The sequence below is a fragment of the Clinocottus analis genome, unplaced genomic scaffold (assembly GCF_023055335.1).
Source record: "Clinocottus analis isolate CAN_PGR_092001 unplaced genomic scaffold, fCliAna1.0.p SCAF_2, whole genome shotgun sequence".
Lineage (NCBI taxonomy): Eukaryota > Metazoa > Chordata > Actinopteri > Perciformes > Cottidae > Clinocottus > Clinocottus analis.
The window spans coordinates 5,644,907-5,669,889 of NW_027175931.1; the positions used below are offsets into that span (position 1 = coordinate 5,644,907).

At 43.2% G+C, this 24,983-nt stretch overlaps 1 protein-coding gene across 1 annotated transcript; it reads right to left on the reverse strand.

Moving 5' to 3' along the window:
- Positions 1-15,136: 15,136 nt before the first annotated feature.
- On the reverse strand, positions 15,137-24,604 carry barx2 (BARX homeobox 2). The gene is made up of 4 exons (XM_068585556.1): positions 24,418-24,604; positions 18,829-19,138; positions 15,950-16,034; positions 15,137-15,554 (listed from the first exon to the last, which is right to left on the reverse strand). The coding sequence occupies exons 1-4, from the start codon at positions 24,602-24,604 to the stop codon at positions 15,279-15,281; spliced, it is 858 nt and encodes a 285-aa protein (XP_068441657.1). The 3' UTR covers positions 15,137-15,278.
- Positions 24,605-24,983: the final 379 nt, after the last annotated feature.

The following is a 24,983-nucleotide window of genomic DNA, read 5'->3' on the forward strand; positions in this document are numbered from 1 at the left end:
AATAAAGAAAAATTTCAAAAATGGTAACAAGGTTCCTTGTGTAATAGCTGTTGAGAAACTGAAGCGCTTGTGAGATGGAAATCTACAATGATCCAGTTTAGTTTTTTTCCTGAATGTGGGAGGTCTCCAAGCTCACTTTGAGGTTGTAATCCAATCAAGAAAACAATAATTTATGTGTGCACTGTGCCAGAGGGGTCTGCAGGACCTTTGTTCTCAATAGCTCAGGCCTATAATGCCTATTTTTATAAATGAGGTCTTCAGTGATTGAACTGCTGCAGAAAAAAAAAAAACACTTACGAGACACGAGCTGGTACTGTTATTTAATCTTTGAATCATCTGGCATTGTGGAGTAAAATAGATAAAGATACGAATCCGCCGCAAATTTTACGCGCCAGACTATGAAAGCAAAACTAAGCCATAAACAAAAAGGACTTAGTGCCGCTCGTATGAATTAAGATCTGGGCAGAAACGCACTGTCAATGCATTTTGCTCAATGTGCGGAAAAGAGTTGAGTGTCAAGGATGACAGCTAATGGAAAACACAGAAGTATCAGGTGTATCTCTTGGCTGCGTCTCTGTTTGAGTAACCCTGCACACTGACAACAACATGCAATGAAGTGTGCACATGCTGCACAAATCCACAACACCCCGTGTGCGTAACGCTTGCGTGTCTGCTCGATGAAAGGGTTATTATGCATGTTTGTGTGCGTATGCTCATACAGTATGTGTACATGTGCATCAGTAAAGGTCCGTGTGTGCAGCGCCTGCATCGAACTCAGCACAAGTTGAATGCATGCATGCGTAAGTGTATACAGTTTGTAACGAAACAGGTATATGTGCTCCTTCTGGTGTGTCATCCGGCTTAATGCTGCACATGCACTGTGCCCTGCCCTGGCATTAAAGGCTGAGTAAATCATTTATGTCTTTCAGAAGGCGCAACACTGGTTTTCTTTGTGCCTGGCCACTCGAGCTAACAGAAATTTACCAGATGTGTTTGGAGTCTGTGTTGATAAAGATAGCAACCAGTAGTTTGTGTCCAAGGCCCTCACTGAACAATAGTCTCTTTGTGTCTTGTCTCCTCCTGACTCACCCTGAATACCAGCTTGAAGTGATGAGTCACTATTGACAGCATTTTATGATTTAATTAGCTTGAACATATTGCAAGTGAAATACAACAATACTTAATGGTTTCCAAGGAAACATTCGGATTTCTAGGTTTTTTTGCACTTGTTGTTGTGCATGACTCCGTGAACGCACAATCCAATTCAACGGCGTCTTTTTTTTCTTTCTTCTCTTTTCTTTTTTTAACCGTAAACTTGCCTGTTACATAGAACCGAGGAAGCCTTTTTGTCCAGAGTCTACATACGTTAGACACTTTTAGAAAACTAGAACATGAGTTTTAATGTAATCTAATTCGGACCCGAATCACAAGCAGCAACAACATTGGCTCACAACGATAAATCATAGTTACTTATGGGTGTCTTAATATTTTAAAGTCAGCATTAGTGTATTCACCTGTAGTTTGTTGTTTATTGAGGATCCCCATTAGACACTATTGTTCTTGGGGTCCAGGCAACAGTATTATAATACAAACTTTAGAAACAACATTTACATCCAAAGTAAAAAAAAATAAAGTAAAATAATAGAAATTGAAAAAGTAAAATAATAAACTAGTACCTAAAGTAATAACCTAACCGACTGTAATTTCCTTTCTGATTATTGCTGCCTTCGGTTTCCTTTTGAAAAGACATTGATTTCTTGTTCTCTGCAGTGACAGACGTTTCGACAGCGCTTCATCTCATAACTTTGCCACACAGCGGACGCTCTGCCGACAGGGATGAGTGGATGTGAGCCCCAGGATCCGCGGTGCTGACAGCACCAGAGTAGTTTAACAGCAGGGAGCGTAGAGACGAGGGATCCAAATACATGGGGGGAGGGCAGAAGGAAACGAGAGTGGAAATCTGAGGAAAGAAAGAAAAACCAAGTAAGACAAATGTCCATTTGCGCTATCTCCGATATCATATCTGAGATGACGCCTATAATCCTTCTTTGATATAATAGTTTTACAAGCAATTCCGACAATTATGGATTTTGATTGTGTGTCAGTGTAGCTTCTCTGACAAAACAAGGAGAGCATCCCATTTGAATTTAACGAACACCAGTGATCCCATCCTTCAACACTTGGAAAAGCATTTTCGGTCAGACTCGTTGAAATTCAACTCTTTTAAAAGTGATCGAGGGTCAAAGCCGCGTTTCGTTAACTTCCTCTGACAAGCTGACCTTTGACACGAGCGCCCCGTCGCTCCGACCGCTGGATGAGAAGTAAAACTAAGACAACACTCTCCTCTACACCTTTCTGTTGGTTTTGATCTCCTTCTTCTGTCCACCATGAAATCAGTTTCCCCCACACAGCCAAGTGTCACAAATGCCTCTTGGATTAATCTGTGTGTGTGTGTGTGTGTGTGTGCGTGTGTGTGTGTGAATATGTGTGGGTGCAGATATCTGTGAATACGTTTGAAGGCCAGAAGGGTCATCGGTCTCTTCCATCCTCTTTCTTCCCTTTCCGACGTCCCAGAATGCCACAGCACATGAGAGGACTGAGGATTAGAGAAAGTGTCCTCTCGGATGACTCCTCCATCTGTCCCCAGGATCGAGTTATAAGGAGTTGTGATATTGGGCCGATTCATTTCAATCAACAGCAGATCCAATTCAAATAAGCCCCTCAACTGTGAGGAAAATCCCCCCCAGAGGCTCTGTTACCATGTTGGTTTGGGTGAAGAAAAATAGCACGGTGACTCTTTTTTTTTTTCTGTCTCTTATTCTTTCTTTCGGTGATCAACGAGCGTGGCTGTTCCTTTGCTGCAATATTTCCAAAGCTAATAGCAATTTTCATCATGTCTTCATCGCTTCTTCCCCATTTTTCGCCTCCAGTTTGGTCGCTAATCAGGAAGCACCTAGTCCCTATTTATCATGGAAATTGAATCATTACCACCCACACCACAGGAAAGAAAAACATCCTCATTGTCTAATGCATTTTGTGACTGCATTTATAGTGATGTCCATTATGCATTTTAACAGATGCCAAGGGTTAATGATAATGCTTTGATCCCCGCTAAACTAGTTGACTTATGATGCGACCTTTTGAAGATTTATATCTTATGAGTGTCCCACAGGAAAATGTCCCAACGTATCTCGATAACTGATTTATTTTCTCAAGAAAACTAGTATATTGTGTTGTGTTATATGAATTTTAAATGTTCTTACATTGTTGATCCTCTTCTACGTCATCAGTAAATATATAAATATATCAGTGTAATTACTTTCAACTCAATTCTTTTCACAAACTGTGATTGAAAGTTTGGGTTTACAAAAACCACCTCATTGGGTTTGGGCAAACCTTCATAAATAAGTTACTTAAATACATAAGTCACTTTACAACAGCAGTCTTATGGTTGAAGGTCCTGTGTTCCAAACTCACATTCACCATGAGAGGGCTTTCTGGATATACAGTACGTCACTAGCTCTAACCCAACATGGTCACTTCAGTGAGGTCCCCACCACGAAAGATCTCTCTTACTTTCTGTTGACATTGATTTTGTGCTGAGCGACATGAAGAAATGAACAGGAAAATGTGTGTTCTTGTACACAAATCTCTTGTGCACTTGTCATTAAATTTCTATTTTGTGATTTTTGATTACTGTAAACCATGGTCACCGGGGTTACACACACAATCACACACCTAAACAGAATCACAAAGTTATAGCTACAATATAACTTCTTTTTTTTTAAATAATAAAAAATAAAAATAAAAATAATAATGAAAAGTTATATATATATGTTATAATGTAATTGTTTTTCACAAATACACTGGATGTATTATAATTAATTTCAATCGGCTGTTAAACTCTATGACCATTTTCACGACCCGCCACTGACATACACACACACACACACACATACACACACACATACACACACACAAACACACACACACACGCATACACACACACACACACACACACACACACACACACACACACACACATACGTACATACATACATACATACATACATACATACATACATACATACATACATACATAAATACATACATACATACATACATACATACATACATACATACATACATAAATACATACATACATACAATTGTCTTTAATACGCCTGCAAATAAAGAGTGGAACAATTCATAATCAGTTTGGACATAAAGAGTCAAAGCTGTTTGAATCCCTTCATGAGATGACCTTGAGCAAAATGACCCAAAAAAATACCACACTGGTCCTGTCTGAGGTTAGCCGCAGACAGACAGACAGACATGGAGATGCACATTGACTCGCACAGCACAAAAAACATACAGGTTCCTGGTGGAGATAATAATAATGTAATACTATTACATATAATCCCGACATCGTAAAAACAGATGTCGATCATAAGTCATGATGGCAAGCCCATCTTCCTGTCAATGTAAAAATTTAAGACCAATTATAAATCACTTATGATTCACACTTTAGGAGTGCAGCGGCTTTTGCTGGCGCAGAGCAGGAATGACGGCGATGGATGCAGGCGATCGGCTCGAAACAAAATCAAACTCATACGCTTGTATATGCTATTACATCTGCTTTGCGTAGCAGCAGCGGAGGTGCGAGCTGAATGAACCGCCTCGGCTCGCGAGTAAATACTTAACTGCTGAAATCTGTAAACAAACCATGTGTGAACTGAGCTGCAGCCGTAAACGGGGTCAACCCGGAGAGATTAATTTAGCGAATAAATAATATCATCAGCGTTGGCTCAGGATGTGCTATTCATCGTCAAAGAATGTATTTGTTTCATTGGCCTTTCCCTTTTGACACCTGCTGACACTGTGATAGAGTGTGTCTGTCTTTTTGTCAGTTAACACACACACACACACATTCTATACAACACACCAACGTATACCTCTTCCATCTGCCATGCCCTTGTGTTTCATCACCTTTAAGTGCTTATGAAATGATCTATATTCACTGATGGCTCAGAGCCTTTTCCTTCTGCTTCACCAGCCAGCAATGTTGTTTGTGCAGGCAGTCCTCAGGGCAAAGAGAGCTCACCTTGTCAGGGCTAAGGACAGAGCTACACCTCCTCATCCTCGCTCCACTCCCCTCCTCATTTTCCTCCTTTTTTCTATTTTTTTCCCTTCTTTTCCCCCAGCATCTCTTCTAATTTCCAACTGGTGAATGTGTGTTTGTGAGTGACTGTGTGTGTGTGTGTGTGTGTGTGTGTGTGTGTATGTGTTTCGGCCTGCATGTGTACACCCCGAGTGCATGGCGTGGCGCCAGATGCAGGCAGATAACATCTTGAAGGAAACATTACAGAACTGCATACCCAATTCAGATTTCTCAAATGTTTATAGCAACCAGCGCCACAACAGGTGGAGATGGATGAACCGTTGGCAGGCGTGCAGGTCTCGCTCTTCATGGCACTGTGGTTTGTGATGCCTTATGACAGCCAGTCAAGAGGAACTGACTCACTTCAAGCATGTTCCATATAAAGAAGGTTTTGTCTGCAGCTGAGAAAGGATTGAAAGTGCAGCGCGAACGTGCAAAACTGCACGCTCTCTTATTATGGAAGGAAATCGCAAACAACAGCCATTAAGTTTTGATCGACTATATATTTTTGTGTATTTCTGATTGAAACACTGTGAAACAAACTGTACATTTCCTTCTTACTTGCCTCTTGTACGGTGCAGTGTGTGCACTGTGCATAGCCGCATTGGGACTTCTTGGACATCAAGGTGTGATTAATTAAATGGAAGTCGTCAACGAAAACTACATACGTCGACCTCTGTCTGTGATTTGTAATCCGCACTTTTTATTTATGACAATCAAGAGCGACTCGAGGTGTATTTTTTTTTTCTCCCTTTGAATAACCCACAGATTAGTCACGCATGAATCAGCCTCACGTGTAGCAGCTCGTATGTGCCTTGTGTCGGAAGCACAGCTGTTTCAGCACATCTTAAAATCTCATTCAAATGGCGGGCCGCGTGATTATCCCCAAAAGAAATAAGCGATAACCCAAAAGCAGACGCTGTGAGACAAACTGGGAGAATACTGAGTTTATTTCATTCATAAAACCACACACGGGATTGACTAACACAGCTAGCGGAGCATGCCAGTGCGCAGGCTCCGCCCCCTCGCTCGGTTAAATCCACCCCTGGAGCTGACGGATGACCCCTGGCTGCTCCCTGACATCAGCCGAGGCAGAAACGCACAGAGCCCCTTCACAGGATCAACGACATGCTCTGCTGTCAAAGCGGTTGACAGAGGACAGGCTGTACATGTTGAGGAGATAGAAGCTGCTCACAGCTTGCCAATCACAGATACACATCCTCTGTTTTCTTTTTCTCTTTTCTTTTTTTTTTGTTTCCTCCCCGCCTCCCAAGTGGAAATATTTGAAGAGAGGACAGATCGCTCACCTGAGCTCATTACCTGCCTGCTGGCCCAACACAGCACAATTTAAGTGACATTAAGTCCTTGTATACACACACACACACACACACACACACACACACTTTACTCCCCGCAGGAAGAGGGTGTACGTGTCCAGCTGGAGAGAAAAGGAAAAGTCGACTGTCAGCACAGCACAGGATTTGGCCCCGGATTTGTGTCAGGGAGAAGTCTTATTCCAAGAAATGTTGACAAGGAGGAAGTTTTCTTAGCTTCTCGGAGAAGAAAAAACATCTCTTGATAAAAGGTGTCTGAATGCGAATACATAACTTTAAAAAAAAAAAGAAAGAAAAGGCTGTCGGAGAAGGCGAGCAACACACAAATGTAGAGGCAAACACTCACACATTTCCTCGGTTCACTTTGTTTTACTTCAGTTGGGCACAGACCTATGAAATGAGCTTTCAACAAATACGTAATTGCTCAGTCATTCTGCCACTCGGCTGATCCCACATTACACAGCCGGCACTAGTGCACGTTTCCCCCGACTCCCTTTGACATTTCCTTGGCTTTTAGAGCGGCTTCCTTTATAAACTCAAGACGCTGTGTAAAATGTGGATTACAAGCCTATTGAGCTCAGCTTTTCATGTCGTCTAAATTAAGTCCATTAGGCGCTGCTCTTTACCATTAGAGGAAAAAACCTGAGTGAGAGCTTTGAGGAAAGAGGGCGGGTAAAAACAACATGTGATAAGAAAGAGAGTTAAGAAAACATGAAAGTGTGGAAGAATCCCCTTTGCTGGTATAGTCTCTGAACTCTCTAATCCATGTGTTGTTTTCTTAATATTAAACAAATACAAGTCCATATATTTACTTGGAGAATATTAAGGAGGGTTGTTTCAACTTGTTTCTGCCTCGCCATGGAACTTTGGAAAACAAAACTTTTCGAGATAAAACAGTATCTTGTCAGCAATTGATTTGCCGCCAGCTGTAAACATTCTCCGCTGCACGCCATTCTTTCTATCTGAGAGGTTTGATTTGTTGCTGTAAAGCAAAGTAAGGCAGAGCAGCGTAAAATTCCTTGACTCAAATGGTAAATGAGAGTACATCTCTCAAAGGCCAGACCAGGTCACGGAAGGGGAAAAAAAAAACAGCAGGCTTTGTTGGATTTTGTATGGATGACTCCCTTGAACTCAGCTGTCCCTGAGAATGAGTTACGATCACAGTGAGAAACTCTGACAGTGTGCACCACCCACATAGCCCTCGTCTCACTTTGGATTCTTCCATCCAGTTGTTGCTGTTGGTTGTATACATTTTTTCATATATATATATATATATATAAGATGGTTTTTTTGGGGTCTCTGGCTTTCACGTGAACTTCTTGTTTTCCCAGGTTAACCATCAAACATGAAACATTTCGTAAATGTACTATGAGCCTGATACATTTCATTCTAAACCTTGGATTATTTTAAACTTTTGACCATTATTCCATGATATAACATCATTGCCTTTATCTGGAAAGCAACAACAACAGAGGAAGTACAATAATTGATCAGGCGGTGACAAAAGTTTCAGACAAGTGCCCATTATAGTTATCCAAACTACTTATTGTCATGACCACCATGAGTGGGACTAAGTTGAAATAAGAAGTCTCGCTCTCCAATACCTAATAAACATTTGCAATTCTCAGACATTTCATTTCAACAGGACTTGAAAAACATTCGCTAGTCTCTTCAAAGTTCCTCGAGCTGCGTAACCCATCGCAATGAACGTTGTCTATTTAACATTGTGTCAAAGTTACAGTGTAGTTTGGGGCTGTATGTTGGTGCAGTGGCAAGCACCGTGTGTGCGTGTTCTCCCCGTTGGTTTGTGTGAAGGTTCACATTTAGGTCACATGATGACACCTGAGACTGTTCCATTCTGGTTCTACAAATCAGGGATAACAATGACATTATCTGCACACGGTGACTGCGGTATTATTAAGATATTTTACGGTTAAGGTTCGCCTTCGGCACAAAAAAAAAGTTGCTTATTTTGAGGCCCATCTATCACCCTCGCCGTCACACCCACTTACATCGAGGGCACACTCAGTGCGGTTACATGGATTCGAATTACTGGCTTAGTCTGACTAAAATCGAATTATCCCGTTCATGTAAACACCTTTATTCGAATAACTGCGGTCCGACTACGATCCGATTAACACCCCTGGATAACTCGATTCGATTCGATTGATAATTCGAATAACGCTGCATGTAAACGCTGAATCGGATCGGAACTGGACAATGCGTTTGTGCGCATGCTCAAGATCCCGCCGCCCTCCTCCCTCCCTCCCTCCCAGGTCGTGACCCGGAAGTCGAAAGAGACGATAAGTTGTCACGGCCGGCAGAAACAAACAAACGTAAAAGTCGGGTTACGAGCCGATACTACCTTCGGTGGGTGTCTCTGCTAGCTCCCTGATGTAGCCAGCTAGCGCTGCTGCTAGTTCCCCGTTTGCTCTGCGCTAGCTCCCCGACAACCACCGAAGCTAGCGGGGTTCTCTCCATTATGAAGAGTGAAGAGGTCAAGCGGAGATGTCTGTATCACCACTACATGTAATGAAAACAGCGCCACCTAGCGTATCGGATATGACATGCATTGGCACTGCCATGTATATTCGGATAACAGCAGTTGCCCCGAAAGAGAGCATAGTCCGACTAAAGCAAGATTCGAATTAATACCAGCATGTAAACGCACTGACTGTGTCCTGCATTAGCAGGTAAAACCTTGGCACTAGACGTAAATCAAGAGGTGCGGAACAGTTGGAGGCTACTCCCAGGGAAACTGGGCTAACTTTAAAGCTCTGAATCATTGTACAATAAGGGAACCGTTGAGCTTGGATTCTCTCCATTCTAATTTTTTGTTGCAAAACGAAAAATGTGAAGTTTATTTTATTTACAACTAAGGAGCTAAACATTTCAAACTCACCGGTGTATCCGTTACGTGCACGTATAGGCTGTTACCAGTGTTGGAGTTAAGTCATCGCTGACTGGGATCTTAGTGGAGGTCTGTGGGGCTTGGGGGAGTCGGCAGTAATTTGGACACAGCAGCACACGGTAGCTCCTGGGTAAAACTCAACTGACAGGTCTATTACTGCCCATCTCCTCAGCAGGCGGATGTACACCCCTGAGCTAGTGATCATGACTTCCACAACAAGCCCTTCAATGTCCCTGCAGCAAAACAGGCACACACACACACACACACACACACACACACACACACACACACACACACACACACACACACACACACATGCTTACTGGTTGATTTATGAGCTTGAGAGCCTGGAGGTGGGAGGCAGTGTCGTCGTCTCGCAGACATGTTGACCAGAACACGAGCTATCAAAAGACGACAGGGAGGCGGGCAGCACTGTAATTAAAGCACTAAATACGTTAGGCTGAAAGATCCCACAGTACATCAACAGGGGATGAACTGAGAAATGATTTGGGCACTTAGTCCCAAAGCATCTGTGTTAAGGATGATTACGTAAATGACGGAAGTGATTCGAAGAAAATCTGATTCATATGTTTCTGGCAACACATGAATGTTTTTTTTGGTTGTTTCCCAGCAGTTCATTTACATTTTGGATTCTTTTAGAAAAAAATTAAAAAAAATAGGGTGGAGAAAACTGGTGGAGGTCCTTGCACATACTTGTTTTCTTTGGTTGTTACACTTCTTTATCCCCTGAATTTCATACTGATTTTAAAAGAAAGTCAATATGTTTATTGACTTCCATTTATATGGAATGTACAATCATATTTTATTTGTTTAAACCTGTGCAAGTGACCTCGAGTGGATACTATAGATGGTGTGTGGTGTTAACATATAGCTAGTTTTACTTGGGACATCTCTCTGCACTGTTAGCAAACGGGTTGTGGATTAAACCATGGACCGTTTAGACGTGGGCGTAGTCACCGTGACTCCTCCCATTGATTTGTGGAAGACGGTTTTGAAGCTTCAAATTTGGCATTTTGGCCACAGCTAACCTGGATTTTGTCTGTCGCCATCTTGTTTTTTTGTGTCCAGTTTACGGATGTTTACTTGAGTGCCGTAGAGACGTCATCTACACCTCCGGTAGCGACCTGTCAATCACAAGGTAGACACACCCTGAAGTGTGTTTTACTGTCTATTTTACTGTAAATGGGGCCAAAATTTACAAAATAGACATTATGCTGTTTTGAAGACGATTTAAGAGCAATTGAGACCATAACCATCATGTTCACAATGTTTATTGAGGTGAGAAGGAGGTTTTTTCCTCATAGACTTCTATACCATCCGACTTCAACCAGACGCCCTCTGATGGCCAGTAGAGAGAATGCAAGTGGAAGGCACTTCCTCATTAGCTTTACTTTTCAGAACTTACGGTTGCTGTCTGGGTTGAAAAGGGAAATAATGTGTTTCCCTTATAGTATTACATCCACTGTATATCTTAAGGCATTTATTTTCACTTATACAAACAAAGATAAAGGTGTAGAACAGAATGAAAAGAATGCGAAAAAAACATTGAAGCCATACAGACTGCAATTCCTCGCTTTCTCGGTTGATTAATCTGAGCCACATGTGTTTATTAATAGGAATATTTCATCATTTGAAAAGTTTTACATTCAACAGAATTGCTCTAACACACATCTTGCTCATCAGATTCATAGCAACAGGTACACTTAGCCACATTTCTTCCACATGCTCCTTGGAGAGGAGGTGAGCCCCATGACATTGCCCATGATTACTGCTTCTCTTCCACTGTTATTGAAGACAATGGGGAGCATTATGCGCGTTGTACAACGCCTCCACCTTTATTGACACAGGTAAGCCCTGCTGTTGCTCCTGCACTCAACATTTAGAGATACCTTCCTCTGTCATGACACAAACAAGGGTGACACACACCGTGAGCTACGCCCCCCTCTCCCCCCTCAAATCGGCCCCTGCTAACTACCCGAGCGTCGCTAAGCTGACAGGTGAAGGTGTGCAATGGATGTCTTAGTGAGTAGAGGTGGGAGTAGGGGAGGGGGGGGCTGGTTGGGGTTGACACAACTCCACTCTTGTGACCTACAGCTGAACTTGGTCTTGTGAGAAAAGAACAGGTTCTCCAATTAGGCCGCCAGTGTTTCACCTCAACACACAACAATTAGCCTAGAGGAGCTCAACAGCCTGTGGAGACTTGCAAAGCGCGGCTCCTTGCAGACCTGCCTCCCCCTCGCCTGGCAGCGAAAGCCTGTGTTTTCATAAGGATGTTTAATAATAATATGTTGCTGTAATTAAGACAGGCACCCTGAAGCTGCTCCAAAGGCTTTTACTATTTTAGCCTAGATTTGAACAGGTGGTGAGGTTGAGCTCATACTGAAAAATCTAGTAAATATACTCTAATTAAATAGTTATTGTATATGCCAACAGTTGTTAGTTGTTTTCGTAGGCCCAACGCATATTTCGCGTGCCTTTAAACAGGCAGTTGAAAGTAATACTTTATCAGTATTTAAGCAATGTGGACTAAATGACAAGTATGACGAAAACGGAAAGCATTGCATTGTTTGTCGGAGTCCATGCGCACACCTTTCATGGCTCACTTTACACGTATCTGTTTCAGTGACAGCACCTTATCAGTAATCACACTCACCAATTGTGCTGAAATGATAATTATATTTGTTAATAGGCTTAAACAGGAATAATAAGATTCCCCATCAGCCAGGAAAAACACAGAAAATACTTTTTTATGAGAAAAGTAAAGGAAGATAAGTTTTCTGTTCTAGTTTCTATACTCAACCAACATACTGCAGAAAAGAAGATGGATGTGGAAAACAGTTCCAACTCACGCACCTCTTTGAGTGATACTCTACTCCAATCCCAGGCAGAAGGAGTCGGAGGTCATGCTGGAAGCACTTGCTGTCGTGGCATGCAGAAATGAGACGATCAGATGGAGTGGACGTCACCCATGGATTCCAGTAGAGGGCTCTGCCTGTATCTTAGAACTAGGGTTATAATATTGTAACCTCCATTCAAACGGGCCCATGTTGACGACCATGCCCTTTTTTTCCCCCCGTGATAAACCAAGTTTAATTCCGATACTGAAAGAGTCAAATGTGCAATAATACTTTCAAGAAGTGATGGAGCGTCTGCCGTTGAACACACACCTGAAGCATACTTAGAATGTTTACACAAGGTGTTGAAGCGCCGTCCACATTACTCAATGCGGGCAATGTGCTGTTTGCTTTACAAACCATCCATGTCCGGTATCTGGCACTAAAAATACACTTCAGCCTCGCACAGGGTCACAGAGGAGCCCTTACAAGCCAGCTTGTTTGCTCTACTGATAAAGATGATTAATGTCACAACACAAAATGCTAAAATGCTTTGTACTCTTGAATGTGATTTACGGCGAACTTCGACTGCAGCTAATACATTGTCAAAAGCTTCCTCGGTATTGGATCTGCCTGAACTTCAACCTGCCAGTTCCACTGTAACTGTTTGATTTACACACACTTAGAGTGACATGACAGTGCATCTGACCTCTAAGAGACTTTTATTTGTTGTTAAACAGTTTTATTAGAGACACGCCAAAATAGATAGAATGTTCTTTAAATTTCTGTTTGCATAATGCCAAGTAGAGCATGTTTTATGTGTTTAATGACATGTTCTATGTGTTTAATGACAAGATCTATGTATTTAATGACAAGATCTCTGTGTTTAATGACATGTTCTATGTGTTTAATGACAAGATCTACGTGTTTAATGACAAGATCTATGTGTTTAATGACATGTTCTATGTGTCTAATGACATGTTCTATGTGTTTAATAACAAGATCTATGTGTTTAATAACAAGATCTCTGTGTTTAATGACATGTTCTATGTGTTTAATGACATGTTCTATGTGTTTAATGACATGTTCTATGTGTTTAATGACATGTTATATGTGTTTAATGACATGTTATATGTGTTTAATAACAAGATCTATGTGTTTAATAACAAGATCTATGTGTTTAATGACATGTTCTATGTGTTTAATGACATGTTCTATGTGTTTAATGACATGCTCTATGTGTTTAATAACAAGATCTATGTGTTTAATGACATGTTCTATGTGTTTAATGACATGTTCTATGTGTTTAATGACATGTTCTATGTGTTTATTGTCATGTTCTATGTGTTTAATGGCAATATCTTTGTGTTTAATGACATGTTCTATGTGTTTAATGGCATGTTCTATGTGTTTAATGACATGTTCTATGTGTTTAATGACAAGATCTATGTGTTTAATGACATGTTCTATGTGTTTAATAACATTATCTATGTGTTTAATGGCATGTTCGATGTGTTTAATGGCATGTTCGATGTGTTTACCACACATCGATCATGCTGCCAAACCAGCATCGGTACAATGCATTTGACATTCATTACCCCAAACATCCAAGCAATTGCCCCAAATAATACCAAGTGGGATTTTAAATGGTTGCTGTTTTATTCAGTGTATTTAAATACGTAAACACACACTTGTATATAGTAAAAAGAATTGAACACAAACTTAAAAAAAACTGCAAACAAACTTAGCAAACAAACATTATTTACATCAGAAAAATACTGTACTTTTTATATGACACGATAACAAATAAAAATAAATCTGTGTAATTCAAAAAGTGAAACTCTTCAATTACAATTCTTTGCGAGGGGAAGAAAGAAGTTGGAAGAAGTCAGTGTCAGGTAAGAAAAATGTGTTATGTTAATGTTAGTCAAAGATACTGTTTGGGGTAATCATGCAACGCCTGCAGCCCGAAGAGGTTTGAGATTTAAAATGTTCAGCATTTGCCACACATCTTTGCCACAGACTATAATTCATGCCCTTTGAGAACCTCTGACAGTTTGAGAGTCTTATTGGCCTCGTGGCAGAAAGTAGAGGCATCCTGACTCCCGCGAGCGGAGAAAAAAGATCAGGGACAGCAGTAACTTTACACATACAAACTATTTTAATCCAATTTAAAACAGCAGTTAAAAATACTGTTTTACATATATATCTGAAAGACCATATATTTTAAACTTTATACATATTTCTACAGTATGATACAGTGTATGGCTTGGCAGAAATATTGTATTTTCTTCTCAGATTTGAAAAAATAAAAATGCAAAGCCTTACTCACCAAATAATGAAACATTTGCGCCTTAAAGCAGTGCAGAGGAACTCCACAGTAAACATAGAGGTGCTCTTCAAAACTTTACAACTCTGTCTCCATAAAATGGAACTTGTAATCAAAGGTAACTGTAAAAAATATACTTATTATATCAACACTTTAAAAGCTTTCCTCTGAGACCGACAAGGCACTGTAGCCATTGAGTAGTATCTAGTTTTTGGCAGTGATGTGATTTATAACACATCAAAACATAGAGACGTTACAGTAAGGCAAATCTTGATACTTTGGCACATGCACTTTGTGAGGCAGCTTGGCGGATCGGTGGCGTGTTTGATCGTTGATGTTTGCGCAATAAAGTGATGCAGCGATGCGAGTTCCGCTCCGACTGACTTGACCTTAGATCTGACAGATTTACACTCCTCATACCCGGGTCCTGCTCAAATACAGGCCAAATATTTACCAGTGCAATCAGTGTGTGTATGCATGTTAGCTCTTATGGTACATGTTCAAATACACGATGAAATAAAACGGCTGCGTTAGGTAAAGACTGGATTCCAGCAATATGTTTCCAGTCAAATTGTTTAAACGAATGGCTCTAAACACCACACAGGCTTTTTTTTTTTTTTTTTTACAGTGATCCTGAGGCACTAATTGTTTTAAGGTTGGCATCAGTCTTTGGTTATTTTGTTCCTGCTTAGCTGGCTGAATGAGTTTCTGACTGCATCGGGAGAGGAAGCTCTCGCTCGGATTCCTCCATCGCCGCGGCCGGGTGGTGAGTTACTGAACTGAGATCCTGAGGTTCCTCTCCTCCGTGAGCCAGCGCCGCTTCCTTTGTCGCCCTCCTCATCCTGTCCTCTTCCTCCACCTTTATCCTTTGCTCTTCGGCCTCTATTTCTTCCGTGGTGGGGATGGAGTTCTTCTTGGGTCTTCCCTTGGGCTTAGTCGGGGCCTCGTGACCTCCTTTGAGCACCTAGAACAGCACACAGACGATCTTAGTCGACCGGTAATAAATGGCAGCAGCAGTCAAAGGCAATGCCGGCTATTATAGTAATTAAGAGAAGACGTATTGCTGCTGGCTGCCCCTTGTGCACTCATTCATCTTTAATGATTTCAGGGCCTTTTTGTTCACTGAGTTGTTGACCCTTGTATAAAAGTGTTTGCTCTCCCTGCCGTCGTCATCGGTCACGTCTCACACCACACCCTCTCTTCCTGTCACACGGCTAGCTTCATGTTAAAGTGCGACGCCGCGTGAAACAGGGAGTTGTCAGCAAAGTAAAAGCCACCCTGTTGGATATTTTCTTTTCTTTTAACATGAAAATAGAGATAGCAGGACCCACACATGCCCGGCTTGACCGTGTCTCTTACCATTTTCTTCCACTTCATACGCCTGTTTTGGTACCATGTCTTCACCTGGAGCTGTGTGAGACCAAGTGACTGGGCCAGGTCTAACCTGTAAAAAAAATAAATAATCACAAACAAAACAAACTGCTCATTAGATGGATGTATCATCATTTGCTCTCCCAGTCATGTTCTGGCTGAGTGCCATATCATATATTAATCACACGCTTTAAAAGCAATCTGCACCTGGTAGCATGATCCGCCTCAGCCACTGACAGGACAATATAGAAATGATAAGAATCTTGACACCAACTATATAATGCAGCTTTATGCCTAGAGGTTGCCAGCATGCACGCTGAAGAACAGTATAAGACCACTCTTAAACTCTTAACTCTGTCCTTTGAATCTCACATCAAAGCTGATTTGCTCGGAGCTGGAGTTTGACACTGTACACCTGCAGCAAAGGAAACACTGCTTGAATTGAAACATCTGTACCGAGGTCAGTAATCCAAACACGGCGCTTGTACATTAGGTGCCGCTGGAGGAAATTGTGAATGCATCCACCACATGTGTTGATCCATGACTAATAGGGCTATTGGATGGTGTGTAATGGGATATCTCAGGAAGGGACAGATAAAGTGAACAAGGCATCCATTTGTAAAGGAAAGGAGCTGTTATCTAGATTTATTTTCTTTCTTTTCTTTTTTTAAAAATGAGATTTCCTCTTCCTTGCTCTTCTCAGTGTTTAACAGTCAGATGAAGGGGTTCCCAGCACACCCAACCACCCCCCAAGTGAAAGGAACCGGCTTTCATTTGATGGTGAGAGTGGAAGGCGAGACGGAGAAGAACCTGAAGGGAAAGCAGGATGAGTCGCAGGATCCTCTGCATAACTTAATACCTTCCATAAAGAGCTGTGTGTGTGTGTGGTTCTTGTACGGATATCTGCACTTCAAAGGACACCAGACATGCAGGCAATCAAGCTGTCCATCAAACCTCACTCGCATGCGTGCCCCAGTCTGTAGCAGTTCACAACTGGAGGTAAGGAAAAGTAATTGCAGAAAAGTAAAACCCCTCTTATTTATGGTCATTAGCTCTCAATGGATAGGAAACACACACTCGCTGCAACAGAAAGAATATTTGAGTTGCTGCCCCCAGGCTACGGCAAGACTGCCATTTTGTTCCATTCTCACACCTTTCACGAGGGAGTCTTGGGTGTAGCTGAAAACCTTTTTCATAATGATGATGACAGTGAGGATTATTGAGACACTAATTATTATAATTGGACGCTGTATAATAATATCATTGGTGCCAAACGATATAAATAATGAAGTCTTTTTCAGGGATATTTTTGGTTTGGGGTTCCTCTCGCCGCCGCCGCCGCGTGTGTAGTCTCGATTTAAAGCCGCAGAGAAAAGAAAAGTTATCTTTGGATCACAACAAAACCAAAGTGGGGAGCACGCCACACCTTTGATGTGAGGCTTTCATGGCGGATCTTCTCCGCTGATGTTTTTTTTTTTCGCCAGCTGGGTATTTAATTAATTTTCAACACAGAATCGGATATTTTGACAGGACACAGTATTCTGGCACGGCCACTGGTAAAGGGTGGTCGGTTTTGATCACTGAGTTGTGCTCAGCCTCGGGGCTTCTGCTATAAGACGAGGCGTGGCGCCTTTTCAAACAGCTCCGGGCAAGCCAAGATGTGATAGATTTAATAATACATCGTGGGGTTTTTTCTCCAAGGATGGGATGTAAATGCAACGACAAATAAATCTAGTTTCATTCCATCTATGCAAATGTCTTTTCAGATTATTACATGTGCTAAGCAGATACGTGGCAAGGAGGATGTGAGACTGGAGCTGTTTGTGCGTCTAAATGCGTAAAGACACTGTTCATGAAGCCAGTTGCGTATTTAAACAACCGCTGATTTACTCCCAGGAGAAACGGGGATGAGTCATGGGGGTGGAGGATACAGACTTCCAATCTCTGCCCGACGCAAAGGTTCACAAGCGGTTTAAAATTCCTACCGCGCATGTGAAGGGAAGCTTTTTACAACATGTATGGGTCAATACTATTCTCGGTTATAATGGAAAAGCAGCCTGCAGGCCAAATATAAAAGTGAGGCTTATAATAAAATTGGAAAATATAGTCTGACCTCATGTCAGGTCCCAAAAATGACCCAGAAAATGGAACTTAAGACACCGATATTAACATGTAGATTACTTCATCTCATTGCAGAAGTGTACTTTCTATACACCTGCACATGTGTGAAATGATTGCTCGTAAATCAATGTAATATACTTCTGTTTGCTTGCGTTGGCCCCCGTCCCTGCCTTTTTGAATGAGGCAGTGTTTCTTTGTTGGGGCTTTTTTAGCTGTTGGAGGGCCCAGGGTTAAAACGTTACTCTTGTCTGGACTAGAATGCTGAGGTAATGCCCTGGCTTAGACAAATTCACATTACATGAGACATTCCCCGCAGGATAAATCAAAAAAAATGATGATGTTAGGTGAACCGCTGCTTGATAATTGCAGTTGCGGCTTTGTGAATGTGCATGGAAGCGTGTGCACGTAGTGTACTTTCAAAATGTACTCTACACCAGGTATGCAGGTTATCAAAATGTCACAGCTGAGTGATGCTTGTATGGCTGACTGAAGTTTGCTTGAAATGTAATAATTGCAGTGTTTTTCTTCTTCCCTTTAACGCACCACTGGTTCGCTTTCTTTTAAGTAACCTCGTCACAAAATCGTTTTAGATGGCTATGCGGTTGGTAGACTCTAAGTGTGTGTGTGTGTGTGGAGGGGGGGGGGGGGGGGGGGGGTGCATGTGTGTGTGTGTGTGCTGTTGATTTACTGTATTACTGTATTTCGATATGACTGCAATTCTACGAGAGACAGAGTCGGGTACTGACCGATCAGGTGTGGAAAGGTACTTCTGCTTCTGGAACTTCTTCTCGAGGCCCATCAGCTGCAGCTCGGTGAAGATGGTGCGGCTGCGCCGCGGCTTCTTCAGGCGGGGCGTGCCGTGCTCCGTTTCCGACTCGCTGCTGATGCTCAGGGCCGTCTGGCTGGGCGAGGCCTCGGAGCCCCGCGGATGCTGCGGGGAGAGCAGGTGCGGTGGGACGCCGACCGGGGACGGCGGCCGAGGGTGGCGCAGGGTCAGGTTGGGGGGCTGCCGCGTGATCACGGAGAGGAGAGGGTAGGCCCGTAGTGACGAGGAGCCTGGAGGGAGCGGAGACAAGTGCGTCAGATGACAGACACAGAGAATTGCTGGGTAAAAAAAAAAAGTACAATTGGAAAAAAGGTTGAGGGGGAAGATTAGATATCGCTGTTTTTAGTGAGCTCTTCTGTGCCACTCAGTCACCTCGGCTGTCCCATTATCGACCGGCAGTAATCACATAAGACGGGTTCGTTGTTAATTGACCTGCGTTTGCCGTGAAAAGTGTTTTGCTCTTGACCCCCTGCATGTAGAGGGCCGCGATCCCAATGACGCAGACTGTGTTTTACACCGCTTCTCTGAACCCTTCGAATGAATGATTATTTTTCAGCGGTTGTTAAATAAAAACGGGCTTCCCAGCACCAAACCACACGCACCACACTGAGTCTGACAGCATGGTGTGCGTGCGCGCACACACACACACACACAGAATGAGTTGTAATAAAATCCCGAAAAACTAAATCAAACACTGTTCAGCTAATAAACTTTTGTCCCTCACACTTGCACACATGCAGCCACACACACACACACACGCACATACACACACATGCACACACACTTCTGCTCTTTATCAGCACAGACAGAAGCAGCAAGACGCCAGAATCAATAAAAAGTAACACTTGTCTGGAGCCAAGATGGGAGGGAAGCAGACCAGGAGGTTGGTGGAGGGGATGCAGTGGGTTATCCAAAGTGAATATAATATCTGCCAGAAAAATCCTTACGGCCTCAAATATAAAATCAATCCCTTCACCGAAATTTACAAGCCAACGGAGCAGAGCACAGTCTGTACCGTATGGGCTGATAAGGAGCAGCAGAAAGGACACAGGGGGGATTATGGGAGTAGAGGTAGAAGATATAAAGGGAGATAAAAGGCTGCAATGGAGCGTAGAAAATAGGAGGTTATCACACACCAATACACACACTGTGTGTGTGTGTGTGTGTGTGTGTGTGTGTGTGTGTGTGTGTGTGTGTCTGAGGTGGATCAGTGTCCTTAATCTCCTCATCGACCCCAACAGACAACCTAAAAGCCCACAGGAGACAGAGGCCCACCAGTCAGACGTTGACTTTGATTTTTCTTTATTGCCGGTCCTTGATGGATTTCTGTCTTAAGGCCGGGGAGAAAATATGTTGTGTACAAATGTGACGAAGAGGAAGACTTCAGAGGGAGAAGACTTCAGAAGAGGATGAAGAAGACTCCACGAGAAGAGAAAGAAGACGACTCAAGAAGACGAGCGCTCGAGGAGATGAAGGAGAAGGATGAGGACGACGGCCCAAGAGGAAGACTCGAGAGGAAGAAGAAGAAGAAGAAGAAGAGGAAGACGACGTTTGGAGTAGTTGGGGATGTCTGCATGCTTTTCAACTCTCAGTGCAGACGCGTACACATTTAGACTGCACTATTTCACAATAACCCCCCACGTACAGGTAGGAACAGTTGCTCTTCACTCATGGACAGACAGACACACACACACACCAGACACTGCCTTGGGCTCCTGATGACATCATGGTGAGGCGCTGAGGTCATCACTAATAATCCTCCAACGTGAGATTGCTGTTGCAACAAGTCTAGACAAGAAGACCTCTTCTCTCTCGCTGTTCGCTCTCACTCTCTCACCTTTCCATTTATGTTGCTCACTCCCTTTAACGCAGGTGTGAAAATGTTAGATTGTCTGATGTCAGCGAATCACCGGATTAAACGTGTATTGAATTAGGTGAAGTGAAGGGAGAGCGTCATAGGGAATGGAGAGAGGACATCTCGGTTAATCTCTTGTCGACAGAGAGCTTGAGGGAGAGAGAGAAAGAGAGAGAGAGAGAGAGAGAGAGAGAGAGAGAGAGAGAGAGAGAGAGAGAGAGAGAGAGAGAGAGAGAGAGAGAGAGAGAGAGCAAAGAGGGGAATGTCATCCGTCGTGACTTTCCACTGACAGCGAAGCCGTCCCCATGACATGCTGTTGACAAGTGCCTGTGTCCTGTCAATAGTCTACAAATAAACCGTTTGAGGAGCGAGCTGCAAGAGAGCCGCTCGGCCCCGTGGACGTGGACGAGCACACTGATACTCTTGATAATCACAGTCGGAATGTGAGGACCGGCACACGCGTTTATGGAAGACATATCTGCTCGGAATAGATCAAGAGCGTTTGTCGAGAATTCCTTTTATTACAGACAATTTGCTCTATATTGATCACGGAGCATCTGTCCTGCATCCGCCTGCGATGATAATCTATAATCGTCTTCTTCTTCTTTTTGTCAATGGGATGATTCATTGCTTATATTGCGTTGACATATGCAAATTAATCTTCGCCTGCTTCAGAGAAGGAACTGGCTGCTGACAGGTATAGGAGGAGGCTGATCAATTAAACAGGTTTCTTTTCTCTTTTTTTTTTTTTTGTGGTTTGTTTTTTTAAGCCATGCCCTTTAAGAGCGAGTCAAACACTACAGCTGGGCAGGGAAGGGCAACGGGTCACATTGCTGCAATGGGACTTGTTCACCTTCAGGGCATGATTGCAGCAGTTTAATGCTGCTTATTAATTCACGTGAGGACGGTGTGAGGCAAAGCATCTAGCGAGAGTGTTGTGGTCACGGCTTCTTTCCCACCACGCAGCAGGCACACTAACAAAGCTGCGCGCCGAGCATTACATTAAACATAAGCATTAACTATTTAATCTGACACCTGATCCACACATGTCTTCCCGCGGCAGCTGAAATGGGCCTGTTCCTCGACTACTTTTAGAACTGATTTATTACTGATCCTTTGTCCAGATAGAAAAAAAAAAAATGTGACGGCAGTGGCTGCGCAGAAACGGCGGAGAGGTGACAGCCTGTCGAACATTATCCCCCAGACCGAAGATGGAACATCTTTGCGTGTGCGTGTGTGTGTGTGTGTGTGTGTGTGTGTGTGTGTGTGTGTGTGTGTGTGTGTGTGTGTGTGTGTGTGTGTGTGTGTGTGTGCATACTTGCCCATGTGTGTTGACATAGGTGTAATCAGCCATCTCAAGACGGCTTTATGCCTAATGGGAAATGGTATTGTCTGCAGCGGCGGAGGGTTTAACATGGGATGAAAAACCCTTTTGCTCACTTGGATTTCTCCCATAAGCCCACAGCCAGTACAAAAACCATGCAGCGGCCCTTGAGCTGCACACACTCCTGCTTTTTGTTATTTGTGTGTGTGTGTGTGTGTTTTTTTTTCATCATGCTGTCAGGTGAGATTACACCACAGTTGATCTTAATCTCTCTCACCTCATCCAGAAAGCGCCACTAAAAGCCCTGCCCTGGGTCCTGCTGAGAGACGGGCCTCCAGATGAAATATTATAACCTGCCATTACGTCGTCCTGTGTTCAGCAGCAGGTCAGGGCTCATTGTCTCTGATCCTGCTGTTATACTGACAGGGAATTAGCTCCATCGGGGATTGGCCACTTTAACGTTCACCCATTTCAGAGGAATACAAATGCCACGAAACTAAATACAGGAAAGGCGATAGACGTTGGTGTGTTTGAGGGGCACGCCAGAGAGAAACACAGAACAACAACAAAAAATGAATGAATTAGTTGTCAACTCCTTCAGGCAGCATCATTGGCATCGCTGTCTTCCGGCGGCCTCCGCTGGTGGCAGCAGGTTATGGCATCCCTTGCTTTGCGGAACATAGAAGTCAAACGGCCCAGTGTGTTAAGGGCCCGAGCCAGTCGCCTCCCTTTGGCCCGGGACCTGCACGCCTGCCAACTTCTATATCCAGCACTAAAAGCCATTGATGTGAAGGAATATACTGTGTCTCACACCCCCGCAGCTACAAATAAGTGGTGGGCACAGTGTTCTGATATGCAGGGCGGGTTACTCTATCCATCCGATCAGAGGGGTGCCAGAGCCCAGTCGTATAGTCCCCCCCCCTCCCCCTTGCATACACCAATCCATATCGGAGGGATGAGGGAATCGCTGCCTCCTATTTTTATCCACCCACCGCTGTCATCGTCAAATTGCAGTGGCTATTATTTCAGACTTTAGAGCAATTATCCTAATGGTTACTGGAGCGTGCAGTGTAGCCTTTCAGTTGTTTCGGACTCATCTGGAGTTACAGTTTAGAATCGGTCAGGAACTTTTGTTTTGACAGGGTATACATGTGCCGTGCTGTGGCGACTGAGCTTTGTCCTATTATGACCATTTTCAGTAAGACATCTTATCGTATTGAGGGGATGAGGAGGGAGGAGGGGGGGGGGGGTTCATGGGCGAGTGGAGATTACTGATTATCATTCAAATGAATCAGCTTTAAAGTGTATTGAATAAACCCATATTCTGTCTGTTTGATGTCTGACTCAGTTGAGGTGAATCCGTGTGCAGTATAAATCATCTTATGGAGTGGCAGGACCACAACAACACTGTAAACGATACCTTTTTTTTTGGAGGGGGGCGGGGGGTCGAGGGAGCCACAACTTTACTTTGTTGTCGGTCACAGATTGCTTACACACAGACTGACACAGTAGCGCACTAACACGATGCAATCCTCCCATTTGCAAAAGTTCAACAGCAGCTAAACTCATTACAGAGACGGACTTTGCACAGAATAACAGAATGAATCAGATGAAGTTCGATGAAACAGTTTTAAAAGCCACGCAATGGCGTTTCTTCATTGACCTTTTTGGAACTAAAACAACTCATCAATTGAGTCATTCATCAGCTCAACAAACACCACAAAGCATCACTGACATGTACCCACTCCACGACTTTCAACACTTGGCTGCAGTGATTTATACAACGAGACGCGCAGAGGGAGGGACGTGGTGCAACTTGTGGAGGAAGCATGGATTCATTGTGATTCATTTTGAACTACACATCTTGAGGACAAGAAAACACATCTGATGCATTTGTTCAATTTTAAGCGATGCATTTATGAATACATTTTGATGTGTTATTGTCACATGTGGGAATATTCCCATATGTACAGGTAATTATAATTTAATTAGGGCTACAAATTCATACACAACGTTTTGTTATTACATCAACATTACTTATCACACACTTCACACCACCTACACCTCACTTAACTCTCTGCACTGTAAATCTACATTTCCTGAAACATGCAGCATTCAAATATATAATATCTTTGATTTACCAAAAACACTCATTCATCGTGAAATTGACTTCATGAGCAAAAGTGTTTTTCTAAACAACCTCTCATCTCCTCACCAATCCACACACGCAATAATTGCCTTTCAGGTCATTTTTGTTTTTAATTTCCTAAATGATTGACAACGACAAAACCACAACAACAACAACAACAACAAAAAGTCTGTCCTCTTACCCGAGCATGAATGAAGAGGCTTCGGCCGCACGACGAGCGAAGGGCACACGGAATACAGAGAAAGTTTCTCAAAGTAATCACAAGTCTCCTTGGAGAGGATCTCGTCAATCATGAACGTCTTGTAGCGCCGCCGGGCCGCCTTGAGTTGCCCGGGGGAGGAGAGCCTGAGCTCGGCTTGGCAGTGCATGATCTGTCCCCGCGTGCGCCGCGCCGTCGCTGCTGCACGATCTGCTTTGTTCACTGATGCCTATGCGCGGCGCTGCAGGTTGGTCCCGTGCGGCTCGTGCGGCTCATGCGTCACAACAATGCATTGTTTGTCTTTTGGGAAACGCAGCTCAGATTCTTTTTTCTTTTTTTTTTTTTTCCCTTCCTCCCCGAAGAGTCAAAGGAGAGAGAGAGAGAGCGAGAGAGAGAGAGAGAAAGAGAGAGAGATCAGCTGCCTTCAACTTGAGCTGCGCTGAGTGCCACAGAGGCAAAGAAGTGAGTGCGGTCCGCGTTCACACCCACCGCTATATAAACCATCCCTGAACCCATCCATTGCGCTCTCTCTCTCTCTCTCTCTCTCT